The sequence below is a fragment of the Panulirus ornatus genome, chromosome 46 (genome assembly GCF_036320965.1).
Source record: "Panulirus ornatus isolate Po-2019 chromosome 46, ASM3632096v1, whole genome shotgun sequence".
In the NCBI taxonomy this organism is placed as follows: Eukaryota; Metazoa; Arthropoda; class Malacostraca; order Decapoda; family Palinuridae; genus Panulirus; species Panulirus ornatus.
In genome coordinates, this window is record NC_092269.1 from 30946920 (window position 1) to 30970908 (window position 23989).

Genomic DNA, 23989 nt, shown 5'->3' on the forward strand with positions numbered 1-23989 from the left:
AAGATATTTGTGCAATCCTCACATCTAGCGGTGCCCATGTTGGGGTTTTTTTTCCCCCCCTTTCTCTGTACAGGGTTATGACGTCATGAAACAAAACACACGCGAGCACACACACGCGCGCCTTCGAGGCGTTGCTTCAAGATGGTCACGTAACAGAGTTAGATCTGGCCTCAAGAATGTTCTGGATTTCATCTTGAGGAAGACAGAAGGGGTAGGGTGGTTGGTGGCGCTCACTTAACAAACAGGAAACGTGAAGTGGCAGAGACTATGATGGGGAAAGGGCCAAGTTGGAGGGGATTTATCACACGTCTTTGACACGAATCTTTTTTTGATGTTGTCTTTGTTATCAATTGAGGTTCTGATATGACGTAGTGGTCTTAATATCCCTTTGAGGTTATCGACCCCCAAGTTTTTTCGACCACACCTCCATTCGCCATTGTGCACTCTCGGGCGCGCAGGTGCGCACACACACACACACACACACACTCGTTATCATCATCCACCCACACCCCTCCACCCCTCCACCAGCACCGTTGAATCATTTCCTTCTCCAACGATGTCTTGTGGAACGCCTCTGAGGTTTCGGCTCACAGCCCCAAAAACCAGTCTTGTTCAGGGAGGCCGGGCTTCCAACTCTCGGCTTGTGTGTGTGTATATATATATGCCTTCGTCGAGGATTAGCCATTCAGATTGCAGTCACCGGCCCGATCCTCCAGGGGTGCTACCGCCAGGTTTAGAGAGACAGAGAAGACACACACAGAAACCCTCCCCTGAATCATGGTGAGTGTTGGCGTTTACCCCCTTTGCCCAAGACTGTGAGTGTGTGAGAGAGAGAGAGAGAGAGAGAGAGAGAGAGAGAGAGAGAGAGAGAGAGAGAGAGAGAGAGAGAGAGAGAGAGTTATACTGTGGTTCCGTGTCCTCCTCATTCTGTCCCTCTGTGTAGGACATTTCTGACTGTTGAAGCTTCTCACTGCCTTCATCAAGGCTCTCTCTCTCTCTCTCTCTCTCTCTCTCTCTCTCTCTCTCTCTCTCTCTCTCTCTCTCTCTCTCTCTCTCTCCCTCTCTCTCTCTCTCTATCTATCTATCTATCTATCTATCTATCTATCTTTCCTCCCTCCCCGGAGTAACCACCTCATTCATTTATTTTGAGACTTTCCTCTTTATCTCAATCCTTAATTCATCTTTTATCTTGAATGTTTGATAAGTCTGTACAGCACAGCCATCCCGATCGCTTATCAGTTGGTATCAGTTATCTAAGTATAGATCACACGACTTGTTAGAAACCTAGGCAGAAGGTTTCTCATGTAGAATTATATCTAGTTAGGTTTCTAACAAGTCTTATCCATCATTCTGTGATATCTGGTTTCCAGTGGTGAAGGGAGCTGGAAAGATTTCTTAAACTTTGGTAATAGAGAATTGATTAAGAGAATACATTCGCCATTTCCCGCTTTAGCAAGGTAGCGTTAAGAGCAGAGGATTGAGTTTTTAGAGGAAAGAGCCTCACTTGTCCCTCTTTCTCTATTCCTTCTCTTGGAAAATTAAAAAACGAAGAGATTATGGGTATATTTGAAGATACAGTAGTCCCAGCGATGTTGTATGGAAGTGAGGCATAGGCTATGGGTGAAGTTGTACGGAGGAGGGTGGATGTGTTGGAAATGAGATGTTTGAGGACAATATGTGGTGTGAGGTGGCTTGATCGAGTGGGTAATGAAAGGGTAAGAGAGATGTGTGGGTATTAAAAGAGTGTGGTTGAGAGAGAGCAGAAGAGGGTGTGCTGAAATGGTTTGGACACTTGGAGAGGATGAGTGAGGAAAGGTTGACAAAGAGGATATATGTGTCAGAAGTGGAGGGAGCGAGGAGAAGCGGGAGACCAAATTGGATGTGGAAGGATGCAAGTGGAAAAGATATTGAATGATCAAGGGCCTTAGCACGCAAGAGGATGAAAGTGCAAGGGACAAAGTGAATCAGAACGATATGGTATACAGGGGTCGACGTGTGTCAATGGGCTGAAGTAGAACATGTGAAGTGGCCAGGGTAAACCATGGAAAGGCGTGGTTGTGGATAGGGAGCTGTGGTTTCGGTGCATGACACACGACAGCTAGAGACTGAGTGCGAGGAAGGTGTCTTTTCTTCGTCTGTTACCTGGCGGGACCTCGCTCACGCGAGAAACGGCGATCAAGGTCGAGAGAGTCTTATGTACTGACCCAGTGATCGTGAACCGCTGTACACTGACATCATATATGTATGTATATATCCCTTCGTTTCCAGCTGGTCTTAGCCCGTTGCCTGCTCGTGGTGGGAGTGTTGGTAGCTGCCTCCGTGGCCGTCCCCGTGCCCCGCGCCAGCACTTTCCTCTCCCCCGACATCACGGAGCAGGTCCAACCAGTTGGACCTCAGCAGATCAGCGTAGAGGTTCCCGGAGGACCAGTGAGTGTGGAGGCTGTCGGAGCGGCAGGACCCCAGCCTATCAGCTTGGAGACTGGCGGCCCCGGAGGTCAGCAACAGAGCATAGAAGTTGTGTTGCCTGGTGGTGGCGTTGGCGGTGAGGCCGCCCCTCCATCCTCATACCCAGGAGCTCCCGTGCAGCAGCCCCAGCCCCATGCTGGCTAAGGGCACCTGGTCGCCTCCTCCTCCTCCTCCTCTCCAGTGGTAGGAAAGGGCGATGGGTGGTAGTGCTTCCTCCTCCTCCTCCTCATCCTCCTCCTGACGGGGGTCAGAGACATGCCAGAGAAGAGGTTCGCCAAGGTGAAGGAGAGGAGGAGGAGGAGGAGGAGGAAGAAGAAGAAGACAGGAGATGGAGGGTTGAGGAAGGTCCCTACAGGAGCCCAGCCAGCACCACACCTGCTAAAGTCATCCACACACTCTACCCCGCACTCTGCCCTTCACCTGTTATGACCACACACTCTACCCCACACTCAGCCCTTCTCCTGTTATGACCACACACTCTACCCCGCACTCTGCCCTTCTCCTGTTATGATCACACACTCTACCCCGCACTCAGCCCTTCTTATGTTATGACCACACACTCTACCCCGCACTCTGGCCTTCTGTTATGACCACACACTCTACCCCACATTCAGCCCTTCTCCTGTTATGACCACACACTCTACCCCGCACTCTGCCTTCATGTCTTATGTTCACACACTCTGCTCTCACTCAGCCTTCACTTCTTGAGTTCAAGCTTATGATTCGAAATCTTCAATGCCCAGATAATACCGATTAAGACCTAAAAAAACATCAAACTTTTTCAAATAAAAAAGTTACATATGATGAGGCCTTCTGTATCTGGCTAACCCATGTTGGAAATGTAACTCTTGTATGTTGTATTGGTTATAATAAATGATTAAAGATAATGAGGATTTTCCTTTATTGTTGTTGATACCTTAACATACCCAGACCTCGAATGACGACATGGTCTGTGTACGGTTGTATTCTTCTGTATTACCTTTGTATTCCTGTATTATGTAATTCAGCAGAGAAGGGAATTCATTCAGTCTGTACCAGCGATCAAGACGCGATGTTAGATGAACGGCTTGGTACACAGGCAGTCTAAGGTCGCACACTCAGCGCCCTTCATCACTTGTGATTGTGAGGTCTTCCACAACCTGGACACATGGAGCAGACCTGGATACATGAAGCAGACCTGGGTACATGAAGCAGACCTGGACACATGGAGCAGACCTCGACACATGGAGCAGACCTGGACACATGGAGCAGACCTGGATGCATGGAGCAGACCTGGATACATGAAACAGACCTGGGTACATTGAGCAGACCTGGACACATGGAGCAGACCTCGACACATGGAACAGACCTGGACACATGAAGCAGACCTGGACACATGGAGCAGACCTGGACACATGAAACAGACCTGGACACATGGAGCAGACCTGGACACATGGAGCAGACCTGGACACATGAAACAGACCTGGACACATGGAGCAGACCTGGACACATGGAACAGACCTGGACACATGAAGCAGACCTGGATACATGGAACATACCTGGACACATGGAGCAGACCTGGGCACATGAAGCACACCTGGACACATGGAGCAGACCTGGACACATGGAGCAGACCTGGACACATGAAGCAGACCTGGACACATGAAGCACACCTGGACACATGGAACAGCCTTGGGCAGATGAAGCAGCCTTGGACACATGAAACACCCTTGGACACATGAAACAGACCTGGACACATGAAGCAGACCTACACACATGAAGTAGACCTGGACACATGGAGCAGACCTGGACACATGGAGCAGACATGGACACATGGAGCAGACCTGGACACATGGAGCAGACCTGGACACACGAAGCAGACCTGGACACACGAAGCAGACCTGGACACATGAAGCAGCCTTAGACACATGAAACAGCCTTGAACGCATGAAGCAGCCTTGGACACATGAAACACCCTTGGACACATGAAGTAGCCTTGTACACATGAAGCAGCCTTGGGCACATGAAACAGCCTTGGACACATGAAGCAGCCTTGAACACATGAAGCAGACCTGGACACAGGATGTATTCTTGGACACATGAAGCAGCCTTGACCATGGACACATGAAACAGCTTTGGACACATGAAGCAGCCTTGGACACATAAAACAGCCTTGGATGCATGAAGCAGCCTTGGACACATGAAGCACCCTTGGACACATGAAACAATCCTGGACACATAAAGTAGCCTTGTACACATGAAGCAGCCTTGGACACATGAAATACCCTTAGGACACATGAAACAGACCTGGAAACATGAAGTAGCCTTGTACACATGAAGCAGCCTTGGACGTGTGAAGCAGCCTTGGACACATGAAACAGCCTGGGACACATGAAACAGCCTTGGACACATGAATCAGCCTTGGACAATGAAACAGCCTTGGACACATGAAACAGCCTTGGACGCACGAAACAACATTGGACACATGAAACAGCCTTGGACACATGAAACAGCCTTGGATACATGAAACAGCCTTGGACACATAAAGCAACCTTGGACACATGAAACAGCCTTGGATACATGAAACAGCCTTGGACGCATGAAACAGCTTTGGACGCATGAAATGGCCTTGGACACATGAAGCAGCATTGGACACATGAAACAGCCTTGGACGCATGAAACTGCCTTGGACGCGTGAAACAGCCTTGGACATATAAAACAGCTTTGGACACATGAAGCAGCCTTGGACATATGAAACAGCCTTGGACGCATGAAACAGCCTTGGACACATGAAACAGCCTTGAACACATGAAACACCCTTGGACACATAAAACAGCCTTGGACACATGAAACAGCCTTGAACACATGAAACAGCCTTGGACATGTGAAACAGCCTTTGACACATGAAACAGACCTGGACTCATGAAACAGCCTTGGACACATGAAACAGCCTTGGACATATGAAACAGCCTTGGATATATGAAAGACCTGGACACGTGAAACAGCCTTGACACACGAAATAGACCAGTCCCAATCTTTATTATCATCAACCAAAAGCAGCTCGGATAACCTCTGTCTTAATTTGACCCCTACTACCTTTTTTTTATCCCCCAACCTGACCAAGTTCTAGCTACCTCTTCAGCCGATGGCACCAATCTCTTCATCAGTATAGCTTCCCTCTACGACCCATACGTTGGGTAATTCCACATCTCATCCTCTTCCTCCCTCGCTGAGCCCATGTCCTCACCTTTACCTACCCTTACGTAAGAGTTCCTGGTCACCTTCTCAGATACGTGTGGATAGGGTGTGTGGCCACCAAATGTCCAATGTACCTCCTTAGACGGCGCCGTGCCTTGCTCGTCTATCCTGTCGCAGATGGAAACCCTCACACTTGGAGGCTTTCCTTGCTCTAGACCATTTGCAAAGTGAGGTGACCTTTTTTTTTTTAAACCATCGCCCATCACTCTCACCACTTAATGCTGTTTCCAAAGTCTGCAAAATGCCCTTAATTCGTACTTACACATTTACTGTTTATTTCCTCTTCTTTCGCATCACCACCACTACAGCCTATACAGCTTTGCATACCTCTGAACCTTAGCTAAAGGTCATGTTGGTCTTGCATGATGTCCTGTGTGTGTGTCTGTGTGTCTGTGTGTGTGTAACAGTTGCAAGATGTCCCCGGCCTGCTCAGTAATAGTGACAGTTGCCAGATATCCTCGGCTGGCTCATCACGGGTGATACAGTTGCCAGGTGTCCCCGGCTGGCTCGGTACCATTGACTTGGCAGAAATTGTGTTCGCAACTTTATACAAAAAATGAAAATTTTCGAAGGATATGAAGATGTTAGAACCAAAGTCAGTACATTTTTGTTCTCATTTATTAAAGTCGATCTATGATGCGATTACACCATCAACAATACGAACCCAGGGTCGGAGGTCGGCCTTATGAGTTTCTCTTCATAAAGATATATGTTCTTAAGGTTGTACTCGGTAGATCTGGACATGGAAGATCTCGAATCATAAGCTTGTACTCGAGACGTGAAGGCAGAGTGCGCGGGAGAGTGTGTGTGAACATAACAGGTGAAGGGCAGAGTGCGGGATCTTTCCCCAACTCTGGATCACTTGTCACTCTTCCACCAGCTTGGCGAACCTCTTCTCTGGCTTGTCTCTGACCCCGTCACCCGTCACCCCTCACCCAAAGTGTGGGTTAGGCTGTGTCTTACGTCCCGCATGCCTGGGAGCTGACACAGGCGGTGCGAAAGGACCGTGGCTGCCGTGGGGAAGTCCTGGACGGCCAACCTCAAGACTCACTTGTTGAGCACCGAATATACCAGGTTGTCCAACCTCCAGGCTAATGGCCTGACCGCCAGTGCCGCCAATTTCCAAACTAAACGGTTGGATGTTGCCCTGGGTATTGACCTGCCTCACTAAGGTATCAATCTTGGCCTGGAGAACAGAAGAGGCGTGAGGAGTGTGACTGCGCTGGCTTCCCGGACCACTTGACTGCCTCAGTAAGGCTTCAATGTCGGACCGGAGACGCGCCGCGGCATGGTGTCCCTGGCCACCTCCATGCAACTGGCCACCTGGTCCTGCTCCTTGGCCGTGGGGGACAACGGCAGCCGTAGTGGTCATGGCCATCATCGCCACCACCACCACCAGCAGCGTCGCCGTCAGCTCTTCACGTGATAGGAACGACTGTAAACAAGGAGACGTATTAGTGAAGAAATTCCCACCACAACAATACATGTCAACAGTAAACACTCGGTGACAACAACATGTACACCAACAACGACCAGCGTCGTCGCTATACGATCCCATGGACCCAGTAAGTCACAGATAAATGCTCCTGGTGGAGGAGGAGGAGGTCGAGGAGAAGGAGGAGGAGGAGGTCGAGAATGAGGAGGTCGAGGAGAAGGAGGAGGAGGAGGTCGAGAAGGAGGAGGTCGAGGAGGAGGAGGAAGTCTGCCTGCCTCTCAGCAGCATCCACAGTGTTGACCACACAACACTTACCATCATGCTCCTGCAGGAGGCGTGTGTGTGTGTGTTCCTGGAGGAGCGGGTGATGACTGGGGTCTGGCTGGTTAGTGCCAGCCAGGGTATATATACATACACAGACGTGAACAAGAAGAGGCACTGAACACGACACCAAAAAAAAGAAATATATATATATATATATATCCTTGAATGACTTTGATTACAAAACACACCGCCGCTGACGCAAGTCATCTCAAGGAACTTCTCTTTATGACGATGGATTGTGACATTTCCTATCATCCACAGGTGGCGAAGCGGATCATCAGCATTGCTTCTTAGGTGAGCATGGCATAAGTTGAGGTTAGGTAGTCCAACATGATTATGTATCCCCACCCACTCCCCACACTTCCCCCACACTACCCCAAGGCTGGCTACCGTCCCTCCCTCCCTCCCTGCCAGCGTACCTGTGGATATCCTGCTTAGCAAGATGAGCAAGTCCTGCGTGGATGATGATGGCACCTTGGTCGAACAGTGTGCGCGGGGGTCCATGTCTGCTCTCTCTCTCTCTCTCTCTCTCTCTCTCTCTCTCTCTCTCTCTCTCTCTCTCTCTCTCTCTCTCTCTCTCTCTCTAGGTACTGTGAAGACTAGACACCACCTCACTTGGACCTTAGGGGTCTGCGTGGTCTGTGTACCTATGGAAGTCTCTGTGTCTCTGTCTCTCTCTGTCTCTGTCTCTGGTGAGGAAGAATTGGGTATCGAGGTCTCTTCGTTGTATATCAACTGACTGTTATATTTCTCTCTTGTATCTCCCCTGATGATGTGATTATTACACGAAAGTGCACTTGGGAACTTATCGTGTTTCATTTTCCCCCGTTGTTTAGCGTACAGGACGAACGTTGCGTATAATATGAAGTTCCACTATATGACGACATTGTGGGGGGGTCGACCCACTCCCACATAGACCCTGCCCACAGCGGCTAGGTGTTGGTGGGAGCCTCCCCCACATGATGATAATAACTGTTTCAAATAGGCATCACAGCTGAACCCACGAAGGCCTGATTGGTCGTCCATGGTGCTCGTTTGGTTGATGACCTTCGGAAATCATGGTGTAAGACTCTACGAAATGACGTCATTCCATCGCGCTTTCGGAAATCATGGTGTAAGACTCTACGAAATGACGTCATTCCATCGCGCTTTGTCCTGCGTACCGTCCACGGTGAAATGACAGCTCAGTGCTTCATCCCTGTCGAGACACTGGTGTTTGGAGATGGGAAGAAGGACTGTAGCAGTGATTAAGAGACCTGTGGGTTAACACGAGTGCCGGGGAAAGAGTTTGAGACAAGGGAAAGAAGAAGGAAAAAAGAAGAAAAAGAAGAGAATTCCCAGGATTTGAAGCAAGGCCGTCTATACACGAGCAGTAGTAATCTGGCTAACAATGGTTGACATGATCACTTCACCCGTGTTGGGTAATACGTGTCACGTCCCACCTTTGAGGCTATGGAAGCTGATGTGCCCGTGTGAACACGGAGGGAGAGGGAGTGTGTGTGTGTGTGTGTGTGTGTGTGTGTGTGTGTGTGTGTGTCCAGATGGGTTACTGATCCATTCTTTCAGTCTCATATTCATCGTGTGGATTGTGGTGGCAGGTTGTGATGGGTCCTCCACAGGTCAGTGGGAACACCTCGGGAGGCAAGATGGCTAGGTTAAGGCTAGCGACATGAGAGAGATGTGTCATGAGGATCTCCGTGGTTCGAATCCTCTTTCCAGGCAGGAAGCAACCGCTGAGGGCCATAGCGAAGGTAAACGTGAGTCCTTTGTCACAGTCCTTGCGCCCATCTTTGCTCAATGGGAGTGAAAGTCGATGGAAATAGTGAAAGTTTAGCTGATAAGTGGAGTCGTAGGGGACCACCGCCTCTCATCCTGTCTTCCGTTCTTTGGCACTTCTAAAGGACACCCAATCGACCCCCCCCCTTGGAACGTTAAAGACTACACACACCTGGAAGACTACATTCCTCTGTCTATCGCTGATATATATCCTCCTTCTCCCCGCAACCCCATCCTCCTTTCCAGTGCTTTAAGCGAAGGAAGCTGTCCACAGGCGCTGGGATGCACGCGAGGGATCTCGTTTCAAAAGAAAGAGAACCAGTGATTCACACCCCTCAAGGTTCTTTATCACGAGAAGGGAAGTGTGTAGATGTAGGGCCTTACGGTGCTCAGCCAGGTGTCCAGGCATCCAAGAACCAGATGGTCATCTCGTGGTGAGGGACAATGGTTGGGTATGGATACCTTGGAAGTGGGGCCAGAGACGTGGGGTCTTCCACCTGCGGGTCCCTCCAGCTCCGTCCATCTCAGGCTGACCAAAAAGCATTGTTGGTGATTTGGGACGAGAGAAATACGATGGGACTGGCTGTTGGTCGTGTCCCACAGATGGGACTGGTGGTTGGTCATGTCCCACAGATGGGACTGGTTGTTGGTCGTGTCCCACAGACGGATAAGACCCAGCCCTAGGACCCTTTTTGACGGGGCTCCTCCAGCTTCGAGGCAGCGCTACAATAAGTAGCAGGAAAAATAATGGTTTCTAAGCAAGTACTCCTTCGTCATCAGCTGACGCGGATTCATCCTTGCTGAAAGTGACTTCCCTGAGGAAACGTAAGCAGGTGGGAGAGTCCGGTAACACCATTGTGTGTATATATGTATATATATATATATATATATATATATATATATATATATATATATATATATATATATATATATATATATATATATACGTGCAGTGACTCAATTCTCACCAGAGTGGAGTCAGTCACTAGAATCAGTCAAGGTCATCTCGCTTCCGTCACTTCTTCCTGCTCACGTCGGTGTATATATAAAGCCTAAGTTGATCACACATTAGCCAGACCCCAGTCATCACCCGCTCCTCCAGGAACACACACACACACGCGCCTCCTGCAGGAGCATGATGGTGAGTGTTGTGTGGTCAACACTGTGGATGCTGCTGAGAAGGTGGCAGACTTCCTCCTCCTCCTCCTCCTCGATCTCCTCCTTCTCGACCTCCTCCTCCTCCTCCTCCTCCTCGACCTCCTCCTCCTCCTCGACCTCCTCCTCCTCGACCTCCTCCTCCTCCTCCTCCTCGACCTCCTCCTCCTCCTCCACCAGGAGCATTTATCTGTGACTTACTGGGTCCATGGGATCGTATAGCGACGACGCTGGTCGTTGTTGGTGTACATGTTGTTGTCACCGAGTGTTTACTGTTGACATGTATTGTTGTCGTGGGAATTTCTTCACTCATATACGTCTCCTTGTTTACAGTCGTTCCTATCACGTGAAGAGCTGACGGCGACGCTGCTGGTGGTGGTGGCGATGATGGCCATGACCACTACGGCTGCCGTTGTCCCCCACGGCCAAGGAAGTGTGCCTGGCCAACCTGCTCCTCCAGTGCCCCAGCCAAGCACCCAGTCTGTGACGCAGGCAGATCCTCCAGGAGTCTCTGATGGTCTCCTTCAGGTTGGCCTCTCGGGACCAGATGTCTTCCCAGTTCAACAGACCAACGTTCCACCAGCGAGTCTACCATCTCCCGAAGGAGGTTTTCGCGCCGTCCCTCAGACCAGTAGCTTCCACGAGCAACAGGTGTCTCCCGAAGGAGGTTTCCGCGCCATCCCTCAGGCCAGTAGCTTCCACGAGCAACAGGTGTCTCCCGAAGGAGGTTTTCGCGCCGTCCCTCAAGCCAGTAGCTTCCACGAGCAACAGGTGTCTCCCGAAGGAGGTTTTCGCGCCGTCCCTCAGACCAGTAGCTTCCACGCGCAACAGGTGTCTCCGAAGGAGGTTTTCGCGCCGTCCCTCAGGCCAGTAGCTTCCACGAGCAACAGGCAGCGGCTGCACGTCTCCAGGCCGAAATTCAGTCCTTGCTGAGGGAGGCAAGTGGCCAAGGATCCTTGCTGGGTCAGACCCAAGGAGGTTTCCAAGGGCCTCGCGCCTCTCCTGTTCTCCAGGAGAGGATCGACTCCTTAGTCAATCAGGCAGCGTCCCAGGGGCTTGTAGGGCTGATCAGCCTCGAGGTTGGTGTGCCTGGCGTCCAAGGGGGACTTAACCCAGTCAGCCTCGAGGTTGGCGCGCCAGGTGTCCAAGGGGGACTTAACCCAGTCAGCCTCGAGGTTGGCGCGCCTGGTGTCCAAGGTGGACTTAACCCAGTCAGCCTCGAGGTTGGCTCGCCAGGTGTCCAAGGTGGACTTAACCCAGTCAGCCTCGAGGTTGGCGCGCCTGGTGTCCAAGGTGGACTTAACCCAGTCAGCCTCGAGGTTGGCTCGCCTGGCGCTCAAGTTCCTCAGCAGCAGAGCCTGGAGGTTACCGCTGGCGGGGTGGTGCACGGTCGTCATGCACTGAGCATCGAGGTTTTCCAACCCGGGTTTCAACAGTTCCAACCTCAGCCCTTGAACCGGGGCGCTCCTGCCACCAGTCCTGTGCAACTTGGTCGAGGGGGAAGTTCTCAGCCCATGAACTTTGCGCCTTCCGCTACGGGACCTGTCCAGCCCCAGGTCAGTGAAGTGGGAGGTGTTCAGCCCCTGTACCCAGGAGCGCGCGCTACGGGGTCTGTTCAGCCCCAGGTCAGTGAAGTGGGAGGTGGTCAGCAAGGGTAGTCATGTAGCTGCTTCTGCTGGGCCTGACGTCAGCACTGTCTGCTGAGTGATGGACCTGGAGTCTATGGGTAAATGAGAGGGGAGAGCCCGGGTGACGGGGTCAGAGACAAGCCAGAGAAGAGGGGAGCCAAGCTTGGTGGGGGGGGGGGGTAGGGGGGTGATCCAGAGTTGGGGAAGGTCCCACACTCTACCCTTCACCTGTTATGACCACACACTCAACCCACACTCTGTCCTTCACCTGTGATGACCACACACTCTACCCACACTCTGTCCTTCACCTGTGATGACCACACACTTTACCCTTCACCTGTTATGACCACACACTCAACCCACACTCTGTCCTTCACCTGTGATGACCACACACTCTACCCACACTCTGTCCTTCACCTGTGATGACCACACACTCTACCCACACTCTGTCCTTCACCTGTGATGACCACACACTCAACCCACACTCTGTCCTTCACCTGTGATGACCACACACTCTACCCACACTCTGTCCTTCACCTGTGATGACCACACACTCAACCCACACTCTGTCCTTCACCTGTGATGACCACACACTCTACCCACACTCTGTCCTTCACCTGTGATGACCACACACTCAACCCACACTCTGTCCTTCACCTGTGATGACCACACACTCTACCCACACTCTGTCCTTCACCTGTGATGACCACACACTCTACCCACACTCTGTCCTTCACCTGTAACACCGGCCATTTACGTGTCTCAGTTGAATTCCACGTTATACACAAAGATATCCACAACGAGACACACTGGCCTCCGAACCTGGCTTGTTATCGTACAAAAATGAACCTCTGTATTATATATTTCTTTAATAAATGATAAGAAAAAGATGACTTTGGTGATGATATCCAAATATATCCACAATGTATTTCATACATGTTATTTCAACACACACACACACACACACACACACAGACACACACTGCACCATTCCCTCCACCGCCACCTCCTGCTGTGAGATCCCTCTTCCCCAGGTTGAAGTGTGGTACCTCAGCCACATCAGGAACCCGTCCAAACTTGAAACACACCACAGCAGCCACAGGTTCCCTTCCGCCCACGGTGAATATCTTAAAGCAACTTACGTCTATAAAGACGAAGTAACCCATTCATAGCGTTGTTCTGTACCTGACAATATTACCTTTATTATGGGGTGGCGCGTCTTGATCATCACAATTTTACTGACCTTTTTCCAGGTTTAGATGTAAGATTCCAATGTCTGTTTCAGAGATGTGGAGCATCATACTCAGCTCTGGTAACGCTGAGTACACTGAGGGAGGTAGGGGGGGGGGGGAGATATAAATGGCCTTCGTTATTCCTTAACAACGTTTAGTGGGAAGTGTGTGACCTGAGTTGACTTGTTCGTTATCTGGCCTTTGTTCTTATCACAACGTCCAGTTATAACTACCAGTGTAGAAGGAGAGAGAGAGAGAGAGAGAGAGAGAGAGAGAGAGAGAGAAACAGCACGCCATTGTGAGGTGTTTTGATCATTCTAAGACCATATGTACACGTTGCCATTGCAGACGACGTCTACATATGGGCCTGGGGAATCGAATGGTACGGTGGGAAGACCAATGATTAAACCAAGTTCTATTATGTAGTTAGGGAACACTTTCAACGCTATTATGTCAATGTCAAAGTTATAATTAAACTTAACTCCTCCAGATTTAAGTTTAACCCTCCATTACTAAGTCCATATGTATATATATATATATATATATATATATATATATATATATATATATATATATATATATATATATATGCAGGAACCGTACTTTGTACAGAGATCTCAGCACTCACGAACATAATAGTACTATGCCAATTTATTATAGTTTCCCCATAAATCAGATTTAACTGATGACGTAATGTAGGTTTTCTTTAATGGCCAAAGGAAACGTAAACAGACACCTCGTGACATCCACTTGACGACCAAGATCGGGGGACGTGACGAGTAATATCGCTTGCCATCGGAGGCCCTTCGTTGTGTGGAACATATAGACAGTGTCCAGTTCGTATAGTGAATTCATGGCAGTGATATAGCGGTATATATCGACGTGTATAGTGATGACATTACTGAACTACGAGTGTGTTATATGACTGTCAAAAGTTCTCCCTCCCACGTCTGGATCTGCTTCAAGTTCTGGGCCAGTTAATCAAGTGCGGGGCGCGACCAGGAAGCCCACACGGAGACTGAGAGTTGGGACGAAGTTGTCGGAGTGGAACTAAACAGCGACGTGAGGGGGCGACCAGGCCTGGCGGACGGGTGCGTGTGTGTGTGTGGCTGAACATCACAACCAGCGAAGTCGAGCCTGCGCTGCGCAGGTGACGAGTGTGTGGAGGTAAGACACAAGGAGGAGGAGGAGGAGGTGGGTGTTCCTGGGTGGCTGAATATACACACTTTGTAGGTGTAACAGGTGTCGGGAGATCATGATCAGGTGAGGGTGTAACAGGTGTCAAGAGGTCATGGGTAGGTGTAATACACAGGGAGTGAGGAGGGTGTATGTGGGAGGTGTGATTAGGGTTTCTCTCCACACGACACCCGACGGGGCATTTGCATGGTGAGGTGGCTCGATAGGGAGGCATTGCGCCCTGCATGAACCACCTGGATTCGGAACTGTCTATTGCACGCTGCATGAACCACCTGGATTCGAAACTGTCTATTGAGGCCTCGAGCGAAGCTTCGGAGAGAGAGCGAGCGAGGCCCCACGTGGAGACATCAGTTCATCCCTCCGTCATGGTCTCGGGGCCTCGGTCAGGCTCGAACCAGCTTCGAGTGAATTTATGTATATGTATGAAAGAACTCTGGTGTGACTCAGGACCTTTCTAAAGACTCCTGCGCTACTTCCAGTAGCAGGGATATGTAAGCTCCTTTGGACTGATCATTTGAGCAGCTGGGGGAGTGTGTGGGTTGAAGCTATTGTTCGTTCGTTCTGAAACATCCGTCTCGCTCAGGCTTTGGGAAAGGCAAGTGAATATTTTTTTTTTTTTTTTAGTTATTAGGACATTTAAAAGACAGTTTTTTTTTCCTCTCGTTTATTTAACTGAATATATCGAGTAAGGGCGCTATAAAGCCTCGTTTAAATTCATTTACTCTCCGAGTGTAACGTGACTCGTTTAAATTCATTTACTCTGCGAGTGTAACGTGACTCGTTTAAATTCATTTACTCTGCGAGTGTAGCGTTTGGTTATACCACTGTGCAAACTCGTAGAACTTTCTTGTCCGAAAAGACCCCTTGGCCTTACCCTGCTGATGATTGTAGCGCAGCCTTCGTTCTGCAGGAGCCCCTGTGGTTAGGTTCCTAGGTTTATGTGATAATAATGATAATAATAATAATAATGATAATAATAATAAGATGAAGAAGAAGTTGTGGAGGTGAAGCTGGTGGAGTAAGCAGTATCCAACATACACGAGGTTATTTGTTATTCATAACAGGTGAAGAACAGAGTGTGTGGTCATAACAGGTGAAGTACAGAGTGTGTGGTCATAACAGGTGAAGTACAGAGTGTGTGCTCATAACAGGTGAAGTACAGAGTGTGTGGTCATAACAGGTGAAGGGTAGAGTGTGTGGTCATAACAGGTGAAGGGTAGAGTGTGGGTAGAGTGTGTGGTCATAACAGGTGAAGGGCAGAGAGTGGGACCTTCCCCAACTCTGGGTCACCCCCCTCCCAACCCCCCACCAAGCTTGGCTTGTCTCTGACCCCGTCACCCGGGCTCTCCCCTCTCATTTACCCATAGACTCCAGGTCCATCACTCAGCAGACAGTGCTGACGTCAGGCCCAGCAGAAGGAGCTACATGACTACCCTTGCTGACCACCTCCCACTTCACTGACCTGGGGCTGAATAGGCCCCGTAGCACGCGCTCCTGGGTACAGGGGGCTGAACACCTTCTTCATGACCAAACTGGGGCTGAACAGGCCCCGTAGCACGCGCTCCTGGGTACAGGGGCTGAACACCTTCCTCATGACCAAACTGGGGCTGAACAGGCCCCGTAGCGCGCGCTCCTGGGTACAGGGGCTGAGGCGCGAAGACACCGGGGCTGAAATGATGAACAGCTGGGGTGACTATTCCCGCGTCGTCGATCGGCCCATGATGACCCTGGACCCCATAGGGAGCAACCCCGATGCTGATTGGCTGAGGACCAAAAGCGCCATAGGGACCAACCTCGATGCTGATTGGCTGAGGACCGAAGGCGCCCTGGACGCCAAGTTCGATGCTGACGGGCTGGACGCGCACGCCGGCCCCTCCCTGCCTCACCAGAGACCCGACTGTGGTCTGGAGGAATGGAGAGGCGTGAGGCCCACGGAAGACCTCCTGTAGGGGACCCAGGGCAACCTCCTCCCTCACGAAGGAGTCTTGGTCGGCCGGGAGACGCGGAGACCCGTGGTGCCCCTGGGAGAAGGCCCCATGAGTGGGGACCCGGAGACCTCCATGAGCCCTTGCCTCATCCAATGGTTCATTGTCGGCCCCAGGAGGAGGAGAGGAGACATGGTCTCCACGATGACCCTGGATATCTCCATGGCCACCTCCTCCTCTCTCCTTCCCCGACTCCGTGTTGGTCTGGGGGAGAGAGGAGGAGGAGGAGGAGGAGGCAAGGAAGGCCTCATGGAAGCCATCGGGAGAGAGACCATGGAATCCCCCTTCAGGATCAGTCCGCCTCAGCGACGGGGTGCTCGGCTGGGACAGAGGGGAGGAATGTCCCTCCTGCAGACCACCGCTGAACTGGTCCAGCCCACTTTGAGCTGATCCTCGGTCGTGGGGAAGCTTGGCCGCTCTCGTGGTGGTGGCCAGCCATCACCAGCAGCGTCGCCGTCAGTTTAGATCGTGATCTGAACGACTGTAGGTAGACAAGAGAGGGAGGGAGGAGAGTGGATGAGTGACACTTGAAATCTTCTCTGTTGATAAACACAGAAGCAGCAAGTCTCAGTACCCAGATCCTTGCAGACATCACACCATACCTTTCCAGTTGCAACGCGGGACCTTTCTACACCACACACACACACACACACACACACACACACACACACACACACACACACACACACACACAATATTACTAAACAAAGCCGGACATCATCTCTCTCTGTCTCCTTTTACTCAGCATCCACAGTCGTGACCAACATGATCAAAGTACTCACCATGCTTAGAGGAAGGATGTGTGTCTGTGTACGTGTGTCTGTGTGACTGGTGTCTGGCTGGGGAGTGACTAACTCCAGGCTTTATATATATATATATACTCCAACACCCAACCCAGGATGAAATGACGGAATAAAAAAGAAGAAAAAAACAAACAAGAGACGTCCCTGACTGGCTCCATGTGTGTGACAATGAGTGTCACCTGCTTCACATCGTCCACACGTGAGTGAACGCCTGCTTCATCAACCCTACCTCGGCTTCGAGCGAACATGAGACAGTGTCAGGCCTGAGGAAGCACCGCTGGTTTGACCCCAACGTCAAATTGTGGCGAAGTTTGTTCGAGTCGAAGATATGGTTCGTGGATGATGGCACACTAGGCCCCACTGTAGCTTCCTCTGTCTCCTCGCCCCACTGTAGCTTCCTCTGTCTCCTCGCCCCACTGTAGCTTCCTCTGTCTCCTCGCCCCACTGTAGCTTCCTCTGTCTCCTCGCCCCACTGTAGCTTCCTCTGTCTCCTCGCCCCACTGTAGCTTCCTCTGTCTCCTCGCCCCACTGTAGCTTCCTCTGTCTCCTCTCTCTCTCTCTTCCCTCTGGTGAGACAGCTCAGGGAATCAGAGCGTCTTTCTCTTAACTGTTGTTTTAAGTGCGAGATCACCAGCTCTTAGAGATTGATGGACTTATTTTTCCTCGTTGTTGTTATGTATCAAATATCAGCTCTTTTTATGAGGCAACAGAGTGCTCTATGCGTCCTAGGGTTTCAGGACTCTCTCTCTCTCTCTCTCTCTCTCTCTCTCTCTCTCTCTCTCTCTCTCTCTCTCTCTCTCTCTCTCTCACACCGTCATCTGAAACGTTGGAAGATTTGAGATGGATAGCAGATAGATGGCCGGGGGGTAGGTTCCTATCCACAGCAGCAGTTGGGGGAGGGGTGTGTAGGGAGGAGTGTGTGTGTGTGGAGCTGACCTTAACAGGTGTTTCGTGTGGCCTTTACCACTCACGTCACTGACTGACTCAACCATCATGACGAGGCGTTGAAGTCTGCCTTTAAAAGTTGACCCTGAGGACATCCTGTCACACAAAATTAACCCCGGGTGGGATCTGCGTTTTGCCCCCCCTCTACAGTTCGCTATTCCATACCCCCTTAGTCTTCCTCTCAGCCAGTGGTAAACTGCTCTATATATACTATGCTGCTAAAAGTCCCTACGAAGCTCTTTGCAAGACCTGACCCCCTCACCTCAGTACCCAAGGCTTGAGGGTAAGGTGTGGAGACACCTCGGTCTGCACGCCCTCCTCCGTGTGACCCAGAGGCACGGTAGGTGGACCAGACGCGTCGTGGGAAGACGACCTCAATTAAAACCTACAGGAGATCCTTCTCGCTGTATCCTCCTCCTCCTCCTTCGTCGCCGTCCTAAACTCTTCCCTCGGCACTCGCCCTAACCCACAAAGTCTTTGTGATGTCATCTTCGTAACCTTTCCCTTTCCCCTCGCCTTATCTGAGTGCCAGTCTATCTGGCTGATCAGTGTGTGTGTGTGTGTGTGTGTGTGTGTGCGTGTGTGTGTGTGTGTGTGTGTGTGAGTGTGTGTGTGTGTGTGTGTGTGTGTGTGTGTGTGTCCTCCTTGATCTGGGTTGTCAGCTCTGCTGGAGGGGCACGTCAGGCGAAGGAATGTCAGCGTCATTGTTTTCGATAGTCTTGCCTCTGTCAGTCGTGATGGTTCTGTCTCGCAGCCAATCAGCATCGACGTTGATCCCGAATGTATGAGAGTTATCAGCCAATCAGGAAGGGTTTTCATCCGTCATCCAACTCCAGTGTTTTTTTTGGACCTCGGGTTGGTCCTGTGTGTGTGTGTGTGTGTGTTGGCTCTCGACCCATATACCCAGGGGGAGCTCCTCTCTCTCTCTCTCTCTCTCTCTCTCTCTCTCTCTCTCTCTCTCTCTCTCTCTCTCTCTCTCTCTCTCTCTCTCTCTCTCTCTCACACTCACTCTGGGCTGCTGTGAGACCTGCCACCAGCGTGTCGGTCAGCCTCACGCAAGCACGGGGGGTTCGGATCCCGGGGTGATGGGGTTACAGACACCAAGGCCACTGAGGGAGAGGTTCACCAAGGTTGGTAAAGGGGAGTGAGGAGAGGTGGTGGTGTGGGGTTGGGGGTTTGACAGGCGATCGAGAGAACTGGGAAGATCCCGAGGCTCCACACCTTGCGACAGGAGCCCAGTACCGCCACACCGAGGCTCCACACCTTGCGACAGGAGCCCAGTACCGCCACACCGAGGCTCCACACCTTGTGACAGGAGCCCAGTACCGCCACACCGAGGCTCCACACCTTGCGACAGGAGCCCAGTACCGCCACACCGAGACTCCACACCTTGCGACAGGAGCCCAGTACCGCCACACCGAGGCTCCACACCTTGCGACAGGAGCCCAGTACCGCCACACCGAGGCTCCACACCTTGTGACAGGAGCCTAGTACCGCCACACCGAGGCTCCACACCTTGTGACAGGAGCCTAGTACCGCCACACCGAGGCTCCACACCTTGTGACAGGAGCCTAGTACCGCCACACCGAGGCTCCACACCTTGTGACAGGAGCCTAGTACCGCCACACCGAGGCTCCACACCTTGCGACACACCGCACCGAGGCTCCACACCTTAGAGCCTAGTACCAGCCACACCGGAGCCCAGACCTCGAACCGACTACCGAGAGCTCACACCTTGCTGACAGGAGCCCAGTACCGCCACACCCGAGGCCACCACACCTTGCGACAGAGCCCATGCCACCACACCGAGTCTCCCCCCGCCCAATACCGCCACACCGAGGCTCCACACCTTGCGACAGGAGCCCAGTACCGCCACACCGAGGCTCCACACTTGCTGACAGGAGCCCAGTACCGCCACACCGAGGCTCCACACCTTGCGACAGGAGCCCAATACCGCCACACCGAGGCTCCACACCTTGCGACAGGAGCCCAGTACCGCCACACCGAGGCTCCACACCTTGCGACACACCGAGAGGCTCCACACATTGCGACAGGAGCCCAGTACCGCCACACCGAGGCTCCACACCTTGTGACAGGAGCCCAGTACCGCCACACCGAGGCTCCACACCTTGCGACAGGAGCCCAGTACCGCCACACCGAGGCTCCACACCTTGTGACAGGAGCCCAGTACCGCCACACCGAGGCTCCACACCTTGCGACAGGAGCCCAGTACCGCCACACCGAGGCTCCACACCTTGCGACAGGAGCCCAGTACCGCCACACCGAGGCTCCACACCTTGTGACAGGAGCCCAGTACCGCCACACCGAGGCTCCACACCTTGTGACAGGAGCCCAGTGCCACCACACCGAGGCTCCACACATTGCGACAGGAGCCCAGTACCGCCACACCGAGGCTCCACACATTGCGACACACCGAGAGGCTCCACACATTGCGACAGGAGCCCAGTGCCACCACATCGAGGCTCCACACCTTGCGACAGGAGGCCCAGTACCGCCACACCGAGGCTCCACACCTTGTGACAGGAGGCCAGTACCGCCACATCGAGGCTCCACACCTTGGGCTCACATGTAAGACTTTGAGACATAGGAAGGCAATACATATTCTTATGTTGAGGGGTTTAGGGTGCCATCCTACGTGGGTTAGGTGTTGGTTAGAGAGCTGGCTGGATGGATAGGTAGGTCAGGGACTCTCGTAGGCTAGTGGATGACCTGACCTCTTCCTCCTGTGACCCTTGTGGGTGATTATGTGACCCCCCCAATCTTCGCTCAGCCATGGGCAGATCACCATGTAAGGCCGCGAGGTGTGTATGGCTGCGTAGCATCGTACAGACGCTGGTGCTGGCCACACCAGGCCATTAATGTTGGCCACACCGGACGCTTGCATTGGCCACACCAGACCATTAATGTTGGCCACACCAGGACACTTGTTTTGGCCACACCAGGCCATTTATGTTGGCCACACCAGGACGCTTATGTTGGCCACACCAGGACACTTGTTTTGGCCACACCAGGTCATTGATGTTGGCCACACCAGGTCATTGATGTTGGCCACACCAGGTCATTGATGTTGGCCACATCCAGGACGCTTATGTTGGCCACACCAGGCCATTGATGTTGGCCACACCGGGCGCTTGTATTGGCCACACCAGGCCATTGATGTTGGCCACATCAGGGCGCTTGTGTTGGCCACACCAGGCCATTGATGTTGGCCACACCAGGCCATTGATGTTGGCCACACCAGGGCGCTTGTGTTGGCCACACCAGGCTATTGATGTTGGCCACACCAGGACACTTGTTTTGGCCACACCAGGGCATTTATGTTGGCCACACCAGGACGCTTGTGTTGGCCACACCATGCTATTGATGTTGGCCACACCAGGCCATTGATGTTGGTCTCACCAGGACACTTGTGTTGGCCACACCAGACCATTAACGTTGGCCACACCAGGCCAGTGATGTTGGCCACACCAGGACGCTCGTGTTGGCCATACTAGGCCATCAATGTTGGCCACACCAGACCATTAATGTTGGCCACACCAAGACGTTCGTGTGGCCAGCGTCATCAAGGTACACTTGACCCAGACATTAAATGTCACCAGTTTTCTTTCGAGTCATGTACCTCACTACCGGACTTGATCAGGGTCGTGGCTGGCTGAGGCCCTGAGAGGTCGCTTCTGCCCTGAGAGGTCGCTGGTGCCCTGAGCTGAGACCCTTAGAGGTCGCTAGTGCCCTGAGATGAGGTCCTGAAAGGTCGCTGGTGCCCTGAGGTGAGGTCCTGAGAGGTCGCTGGTGCCCTGAGCTGAGGTCCTGAGAGGTCGCTGGTGCCCTGAGCTGAGACCCTGAGAGGTCGCTTCTGCCCTGAGCTGAGGCCCTGAGAGGTCGCTTCTACCCTGAACTGAGACCCTGAGAGGTCGCTGGTGCCCTGAGCTGACACCCTGAGAGGTCGCTTCTACCCTGAGCCGGGGCCCTGAGAGGTCGCTAGTGCCCTGAGCTGAGGCCCTGAGAGGTCGCTAGTGCTCTGAACTGAGGCCCTGAGAGGCCGCTGGTGACGTGAGCTGAGACCCTGAGAGGTCGCTAGTGCCCTGAACTGAGGCGCTGGGAGGACAGTGGATCTCCACCACCCGTGTCTACTACCACAGTGGATCTCCACCACCCGTGTCTACTACCACAGTGGATCTCCACCACCCGTGTCTACTACCACAGTGGATCTCCACCACCCGTGTCTACTACCACAGTGGATCTCCACCACCCGTGTCTACTGCCACAGTGGGTCTCCACCACCCGTGTCTACTACCACAGTGGATCTCCACCACCCGTGTCTACTACCACAGTGGGTCTCCACCACCCGTGTCTACTGCCACAGTGTGTCTCCACCACCCACTGTGGAGATGAGCACGTGTCAGCAGTGGTCATGGGCCCTGAGCGTCCCCCTGCGTCTAGTGATATGGTGTTTACCACAACAATCATGACGTCAGAACCCGGACGAATTCTTTATTTTGCCGACATTGTCCACAAGATGTGTTGTGGCTCTCTATGTTGTGGCGATGTTGCCACTGGGGTTATAGTGTTCGTAAATGTTGTTCTCTCTCTGTCCAATAAGGTTGTGTGTGTGTGTGTGTGTGTGTGTGTGTGTGTGTGTGTGTGTGTGTGTGTAGCATTTGATATGTGTACACGTGTATGTGTTATGGTTCATGTGTACATATGGAGGAAAGGGAGGGGGGGGGGGGGGGGGGCACACACACTCGTGGGGTCCTGGCCAGCAAGACCTGATCCATTCTTGTCACGTAATTTAATTTTTCTTAAACTCTTCATTTTCTTAAACTCTTCATTTGTGGTCGTAATTCCTTCCTCATCTTTCCCTTTATTGATCGTGGGGTTTTCCCCCTAGGGTTGTCTCCTTACCTTCTTTCCCTCCATTCCCGGTAGCGCGCATCTTCTTGCATCCTTTCTCTCGTCCTTCTCTTGCTCCTGGCATCTCCTCCCTCACATGTAAACATTCTTGACCCCTTTGTGTGTACCTCTGTAACGCCACTTTGGTTCCTGTGTTTCCTGCATCTTCACGTGTGTTTCGTCCCTCACCCACACCTCCCGGGGCTCAACCATTCCATCTCCCTCAGTCCCCCAGATCTTCCAGCTGGTCCATCCTTCACTACACTCAGGTTACAGCTCTCACAAACTGTAATCCAGTATAGCATTGTTCTGTACCCAGGTTATGTATGGAACCTGGTCTTCCGGTCTCTTGTATTTCAAGTAAACACATTCAGGTCTCCAACTCTGGGTCGACCATCTGGTCTCGTAAGCTCTTCCTGTTCTTGCTACATAGACCATCTCACATACCTGTTGGCCAACCCGTCTCTCTCTCTCTCTCTCTCTCTCTCTCTCTCTCTCTCTCTCTCTCTCTCTCTCTCTCTCTCTCTCTCTCTCTCTCTCTCTCATCATCTCCTGCCATCCCCCCATCCTACTGGGAAAACCACATGTCATTTAACAACATCCCAGTACAAAGTGTAGTCTCCATTGTGTGTGTATGATGGCCAGTTGTACTCGCTCGTCCACTCGACCCTCAAGTTCCTCCTCCCCCAGCGAACCATCAACATTTCTGGACATGATCTTCAGCAGTGAACTTCCTTCTTTTGTGAAGTCTGCCTTTGTTACGTGCGCTGGATGGGAGACTGACCCTTGTGTGAGGGCCGAGATAAGTGTGTGTGTGTGTGTGTGTGTGTGTTGGTGCACATGATGGCAGCCTATTCGTTTCTTCGTGTGGAATGTGAGTACGTGTGTTTGTATA

The 23989-nt window shown here is 52.0% G+C and overlaps 4 protein-coding genes across 4 annotated transcripts; 2 read left to right on the forward strand and 2 right to left on the reverse strand.

Annotated features, from left to right (window-relative positions):
• The first annotated feature begins 272 nt into the window (after positions 1 to 272).
• LOC139763186 (uncharacterized) lies at positions 273 to 3353 on the forward strand. Its single transcript, XM_071688919.1, has 2 exons — positions 273 to 780; positions 2269 to 3353. Exons 1-2 carry the CDS (start codon positions 778 to 780, stop codon positions 2608 to 2610), a joined length of 345 nt encoding a protein of 114 aa, XP_071545020.1. The 5' UTR covers positions 273 to 777; the 3' UTR covers positions 2611 to 3353.
• Positions 3354 to 6305: 2952 nt separating this feature from the next.
• LOC139763365 (uncharacterized) lies at positions 6306 to 7611 on the reverse strand. The gene is made up of 2 exons (XM_071689386.1): positions 7454 to 7611; positions 6306 to 7138 (listed from the first exon to the last, which is right to left on the reverse strand). Exons 1-2 carry the CDS (start codon positions 7457 to 7459, stop codon positions 6635 to 6637), a joined length of 510 nt encoding a protein of 169 aa, XP_071545487.1. The 5' UTR covers positions 7460 to 7611; the 3' UTR covers positions 6306 to 6634.
• Positions 7612 to 10287: 2676 nt separating this feature from the next.
• Positions 10288 to 12130, forward strand: LOC139763187 (uncharacterized). The gene is made up of 3 exons (XM_071688920.1): positions 10288 to 10379; positions 10727 to 11180; positions 11240 to 12130. Exons 1-3 carry the CDS (start codon positions 10374 to 10376, stop codon positions 12049 to 12051), a joined length of 1272 nt encoding a protein of 423 aa, XP_071545021.1. The 5' UTR covers positions 10288 to 10373; the 3' UTR covers positions 12052 to 12130.
• Positions 12131 to 15700: 3570 nt separating this feature from the next.
• Positions 15701 to 18278, reverse strand: LOC139763346 (uncharacterized). The gene is made up of 2 exons (XM_071689368.1): positions 18175 to 18278; positions 15701 to 16853 (listed from the first exon to the last, which is right to left on the reverse strand). Exons 1-2 carry the CDS (start codon positions 18276 to 18278, stop codon positions 15905 to 15907), a joined length of 1053 nt encoding a protein of 350 aa, XP_071545469.1. The 3' UTR covers positions 15701 to 15904.
• Positions 18279 to 23989: the final 5711 nt, after the last annotated feature.

Bases quoted from the DNA above. Each gene is read 5' to 3' on its own strand.
- LOC139763346 (XM_071689368.1), bottom strand. From the start codon at position 18,278: ATGTCCTCAGGGTCAACTTTTAAAGGCAGACTTCAACGCCTCGTCATG. The intron at 16,854-18,174 runs GTCAGCTCCACA...CACCACCACGAG, and splicing joins CACACGAAACACCTGTTAAG to AGCGGCCAAGCTTCCCCACG.
- LOC139763187 (XM_071688920.1), top strand. The intron at 11,181-11,239 runs GTTTTCGCGCCG...TCTCCGAAGGAG, and splicing joins ACAGGTGTCTCCCGAAGGAG to GTTTTCGCGCCGTCCCTCAG.